At 41.2% G+C, this 6,000-nt stretch overlaps 1 protein-coding gene across 1 annotated transcript; it reads left to right on the forward strand.

The window, feature by feature from the left end:
• Nucleotides 1-4,355: 4,355 nt before the first annotated feature.
• LOC306956703 (apovitellenin-1) lies at nt 4,356-5,573 on the forward strand (the record flags this gene model as incomplete). Its single annotated transcript, XM_079547984.1, has 3 exons — nt 4,356-4,416; nt 4,769-4,928; nt 5,474-5,573. 3 exons carry the CDS (start codon nt 4,356-4,358, stop codon nt 5,571-5,573), a joined length of 321 nt encoding a protein of 106 aa, XP_079404110.1.
• Between the last annotated feature and the right edge of the window lie 427 nt (nt 5,574-6,000).

The following is a 6,000-nucleotide window of genomic DNA, read 5'->3' on the forward strand; positions in this document are numbered from 1 at the left end:
TGTAAGAGCAGCAGCAGTTGTAGCATGAGCATGTCATCCAGAGGAACCTCGACAAACTGGAAAGATGGGGCGTTGTGAACCTAATGAGGTTCAACAAAGCCAAGTGCAAGATTTTGCACTTCGGTTGAGATAATCCCAGATATCTATACAAACTGGGAGAAGAACTCCTTGAGAGTAGTCCTGCTGAGAAGGAAAACTGAAATGGTACCAGTTTTGGTAAGATCTGGTCACAAACCACTGTGGTTCATAAAGCACTGATTAGTGGTCTATGAAGTAATTAAAAAGGAAATCTGTTATACATGCTTTGCAACTGCGAGCAGACAGAAAAGTAGGAAGGAAATAGGCTACTCTTTGAATGCATATTTCTATTTTTAATTGGTTAAAAGTGAAAGCCTTTGCAATGGCACTGCTCAATACTATGTAGACTTTATTTAACAGTGAGATTACTAGGCCTTTTTAAAAGAGAGAGATTAAGTTTGGCAGCTGAAATACTACACAATGAAAGAACAGTAGGAAATAGTTGAGCTTCATTCTTTCTAGGTTGTAATTTTCTCAATTTTTTAGCCATTCCAAAGGGCTGATGTTTCTGTGTCACCCATTTGTGTTGAAAGAAATAAATGTGATTTCATATGTGAGTTATTTTAGACTTTCGTTTCTTCCTGCTGTGCAGGTGAGGGAATATACCTTGCACCCAATGAATTTTGTGTATGAAAGTGCCTAGATAGCCACTGGAGTTATTCATGTTAAAATAAAGAACAGGTGACTATGCCACATGGAACAGATGAGATCTGCTGCTCATGTCAGCTGCTTTCCACCTCAAACCAAAGATTCATAAGAAAAATAAAAGAACTATGGTTTGGTTTTTTGTTTTTTGTTTTTTTTTTTTTAATTATTTGATTTTTAAAAAGGATTGCAATACCTGGCTTCCTTGCTTATTTGCAGAGCACTCTGCCATTCCAGGAATGAAGGGCAAGGACTGCTTCTTGTGCAATCATCGATTTGGGCTTGGCAATTGCCTGTTTGGCAGTAGAAAGCACTGAAAGGCCCTGTTGCTACCTGTGGGATTGTATTCATGACAGCACTGGATAAAGTTAGATAAACATTAGCAGGAATTAAAGTTACCATAACACAAAGCTCTTCAGAGGTACATATTACTACGTAGGGCAGCTAAATTCCCTTTGTTTTACTACCTCAGGCAGCGCATCACTTTAAAACACATCCTTAATATGGCCAGAGACTGCCATTTGTTGGCCTGACTTAGAAGAGAGATCACACTTGAGGTTATATTAAATTCACCCCCACAAGTAATGACTGCCTGTTGCTATTTCTGTTAACTTGAATGTCTATAATGTGTCTTGTACTGGTTTTCTGAACGTTACTTCAGCTTTAAAAGCAGGCAGTAAATCTGTGGAATCTCCTTAATGACTGTAGAATGTATAATTAAAACATGAGAGAACTTCAAACTCTGGTTGTTCTTGTGTGTTCTTCCTAGACCATAAATTGCTTTTTAGTATTTACACGAGAAGTGGAACTGAAAATCCTCTGTTGTGACTTCTAGAAGTAACCTTGTTAGACATCAGTAATAATTTTCAGCTGTCTTTTTTTGCTTCTGTGGGGATTTTTTTGGATCAATGTTCATGTTTCAGGCGGCTTTTTCTTTGTTTTTCGTAGAAAAAAGACACTAAAAAGATACTATAAGATACTATAAAAAGATATTTATGAAATACTTCACCAAGAGAGTGGAAAAACTCTGTGGGAGGCCATGGGCAGTCCTCTTTAATGATGTGACCTCAGTTGTATCACTGCTGCAATCGCTGATTTGGCTGCCATATCTGTAAAAGGGTAACGCTTACTGTTTGGTTTACAATACACAAAGCTCCATGAAGAAAAGTCTTTTAGAAGAATGTGTTGGGCTGATAAAGAAACTGGGTGAGCTTTTTGGAGTGTCCATCTGTTAGTTGAAAGTCATGTCAGTGACTTAGTAGGTGACTAACGCTACTTTATGTCACTGACGTAAGATAGTTCTGTTGGGTCTCACATTGTAGGTTTGATGTATGCCTCGTGCCCACACCTTTTCCTCAGCTAATGCCATTTGTTGCTCCATGTTGCAAATTTTCTGCCTTCTATTCAATGGTTGTATGTGCCAGATACTGACGGTTGGCCTGACTGAAGACCCAATGGGCACTTGGAGATTGTGCTATGGGAAAAGCACATCCCGCAGCATGACACAACAGGTGCTTTCTGACTGGGTGCAGATCCCTGGGCAGTCTGGGGAGAAGTTATGCTTCCCCTGTGCAGATTTTGACATCTGGCTGAGATCTGCACCCGTCTTGTCAGCTTGTGCAAAAAGGCTTGGCTATGGGGAAAAATGAACTGCGAGAGCACTATATGTATACATATACCTGTGTGCACCAGTTGGTTAATACATCTGTTGGAAACAGAGGGTGAAATATGAACGAGCATAATAGCAACAAATAATTTGCAGCTGTCAAAGCAGTCAGCTTTCAGCGTGAGCCTTCCCACAGGAACAGTGGGAGCAAAAATCAGTCCAGCTCTAGCTACAGTTTATGTGGAATTTGCTCAGTTTATGAAAGGGTCCTCCATGACATGGTTGCCTGAAAATGTAGGGGGCTCAGTGACCCAGGAGCTGCCTTCCACATCTCATGTGCTCAGGTCAGACTGACCCTCCATTACCAAATCCCAACAACAGGTCCAGAGTCCTACACAGCTTCTTGTCCATACCACTGAGCTGAATCTGCTTGCAAAAGAGCAAATGGGGAAATAAAACAGGACCTTTGACCCCTCACTATCTCTATATTAGTTCTGCATAAATGCTGGTGTCTCAGATGAGCATCACCCTCAGCTTCAGCCTGGGAGAGAGAAAGCAGGACAGGTAAGAACTGCACTCTCTGCTCTGGGTGGTATGGACCTTGGGACATTGGCAAGTGAGTGGAGGTGGCCTGCTCCACTTTTTACAAAGCATGGACCCTCCTCATGCTCCCCAGCATGGAATATTGCTGAAATGGAAGAGGGAGGGAGTGGATTGATGTTGAGTGATGAAAGCTCCATAGGATACTCATAGCAAGGTCAAACCCATGGTTAGGGAATTGAGGAATTGCAGTGTTGGAGTAGACATGACTTTTTCCCAGTCCCATAATGGCTTCAGGCTCTAAAGTAGGTAAGATCTCCTCTTTACAGTCCTGGGAAGCAAATTTATGCCTTTTGTCTACAAAGGAAGAAACTGACCCTAGGATTAAAATTCAAAGAAGGGTAGTAACTGAGCAACTGCTGCTAGTCAGCAAATTCCTAGTGAAGATGGAGTGGTAGTTTTGGGATGTAATCTGTGCATAAAAGGAAATAAAACTAGATATACACTGCCCTGCTGTGGTATAAGAAGCACTGGCTAGTGCCACTACTTGGAACTGGATTTAGCAAAGTATTCATACAGAATAGGTATGCAGCTCCTTTTGCCACTGCAGTTCCTAGCACTAATGTTTTCATCATGTTGTTCTGACTGATGCAACTCAGTAGTTCAGCCGATAAATCAATTTTAACTTCTAACTTTCAAACACCTTTCTAAATGCACAGCATTCGAAAAGTTTGTTTAGATGTAATGTCATCCTTTCAACGTACCAACTTTTCAAAAGTTTCTCTAATTCCAGATTTTTCAATAGACAGTATAAAGGATGTTGGATGATGGTGAAGTTCGCACTTATTTATTTATGATAACTTCTGGGCTCTGCCTGGGTTGCTCTTTGCTTCACTTATCACAGTGTAGAAGAGACAAGAGAACCTGGTTGGTCTTTCCTCAACTAGAGCAAGACAAAGTACTCAGATCCCTGTGTCACTCAGATGGTCACTGCAGGTGCTGCACTGACTAGCATAAGATTCTTTACAGCCATCTACAAAAATTCAAGAAAAACAAAAACAAAAACAAAACTGCAGCATGACTTTTTCAGTTACATCCCTGTGTGGAAGAAGCCTTTCCTGACCACAGTGTTCACTGTTTGCTTCTATGCTGAAGCAAGGAATTTTAACTCTCTTACAAAAGTAATAACTTTAAACATCACATATTTCTTAGAGATGTGAAAACTATCATTCATTGTGGATATTTGTGATTATATGAATAAAGGGACGTTCATTTTTGTGCTATATTTTCCTCACTGCTTAAGAAGAACTGCACCATCACATTTCCTGTCTTTTTTTTTCTTTTTTTAATTATTATATATTGGTTAAGGTTTTCTCACAAATCTGATGTTTAGCAGACATGATATTTTTCCAAAAACAAACAAAATATTGTATGATTATTCCAGCAGGTCTCTTGGTGTACAGGGCTGAACTGGTACCAACAAACCATGGTGCAATACCGGGCATTGGTGATAGCTCTGATTCTGCTCCTTAGCACCACTGTCCCTGGTAAGTCTGAGCAGCTTTTGAGATGGGTTCTCATTTCCTCAGAGAATTCTATCCCATCCACAAAGTAGGACCCAGAAACCCAGTAACACAGTTCAAAACCATGAGCACATACTGCTTCCTAGAGTGAAAGCAGGGGCTTGGTTTGTAAATCATCCATACCTGGTGCAAATACTCTGCCACATCAGGTGACTCAGGTGCCCAGAAATTAGTAATGAAAATTATCTCCATGCTGTTAGAGCAAATTCTTTGAACCTGAGAATTTTGCATCTTTTCCCACTGTCCCTGGTGGAAGATACCAGAGGGACATGTGACTGGAGAAGCCTCATGGGTTTTTCTGTCTCCTCCCTCTCAGAAGTGCACTCAAAGTCCATCTTTGAGAGAGACCGTCGTGACTGGCTGGTCATTCCTGATGCAGTTGCAGCTTATATCTACGAAGCTGTGAACAAGATGTCCCCTAGAGCTGGTCAGTTCTTGGTGGATGTCTCCCAGACTACAGTTGTTTCTGGGACCAGGTACGGAAAAAAACTTCTGTGCTAGTGTTGCATAGCTATGGGTGGAAAAGGAGAGGGAGGAGTGGGAGAACAAAAAGATTACTCAAGTATCTATATGAGGGGACCCAAGGGACAGTGAATGAATGGGTAGGGGTGGCTTGGGGGGCAATGACTGGCAGAGTTTCAGCCCCCTGGAAGAGTCTGAGCAAATGTTGTGGTGTTGGCTGTGGGGAGATGAGTACTGAAAGTGCCAGCAAACACTGATGGCACTCAACTCAGATTATAAAATTCACCATCTGTAAATACGTATTCCCTAAAGAAAGGGAAAGAGTTTTCCCCCAAACGGAAAAGCATGACAACTCAAGAGATGAAGTTTTGCCTAATTTACAGCAAATACAGACTGCCTATTCCTGCTTTCTCAGGAAAGCACCTCAAGGACTGCAGTGGAGCTCTGCACTCAGTAACAGGCAATGTGAAAGAAGGATAGCTTGATAACTACTGCAGACAGAGATTACTCTCACTCCCATACATATGTATCTCACCATGTATGCTGTTGTCTCCTGCAGGAACTTCCTCATCAGGGAAACAACTAGACTCACTATACTGGCAGAACAGCTGATGGAAAAAATAAAGAACCTGTGGTACACAAAAGTACTAGGCTACTAGTTGGAAGAAAAGTCAGTGTTCCCTTAAGTGAGTGGGTAGCATCCTGCAGTGTCCTCTTTTCCCTTGCCTCTACTACACACCAAGATCAGTCAATAACAAAGAATCGATGCTCCTGTTAATGCAACTAGAGGGAACCCAGCATCAAAAACCAAAGGATGGATGACATCTGCTGAGGTTTCCCCTGGAAAAAAAAAAAGAAAAAGAAAATAGAAAAAAAAAAAAAAAAAAGGCTGCTGGGCACTGAGGAAGGCAATGAGATTACAGAGTTCTGCTGTAGCCAAATCTTGAAAATTAATTCCTCCTGAATGACTTGGCCATTGACCCTCTAATAAAAAAATGTTGGTTGTTACACTTTCTTCAGTTTCCTACTTGAATTGACTGTTATAAAATCACATCCAACTCTGCATCCTGTTCTGCTGAGAAAGTG

This window comes from Tetrao urogallus, assembly GCF_951394365.1.
Source record: "Tetrao urogallus genome assembly, chromosome: 1".
NCBI classification, from domain to species: domain Eukaryota; kingdom Metazoa; phylum Chordata; class Aves; order Galliformes; family Phasianidae; genus Tetrao; species Tetrao urogallus.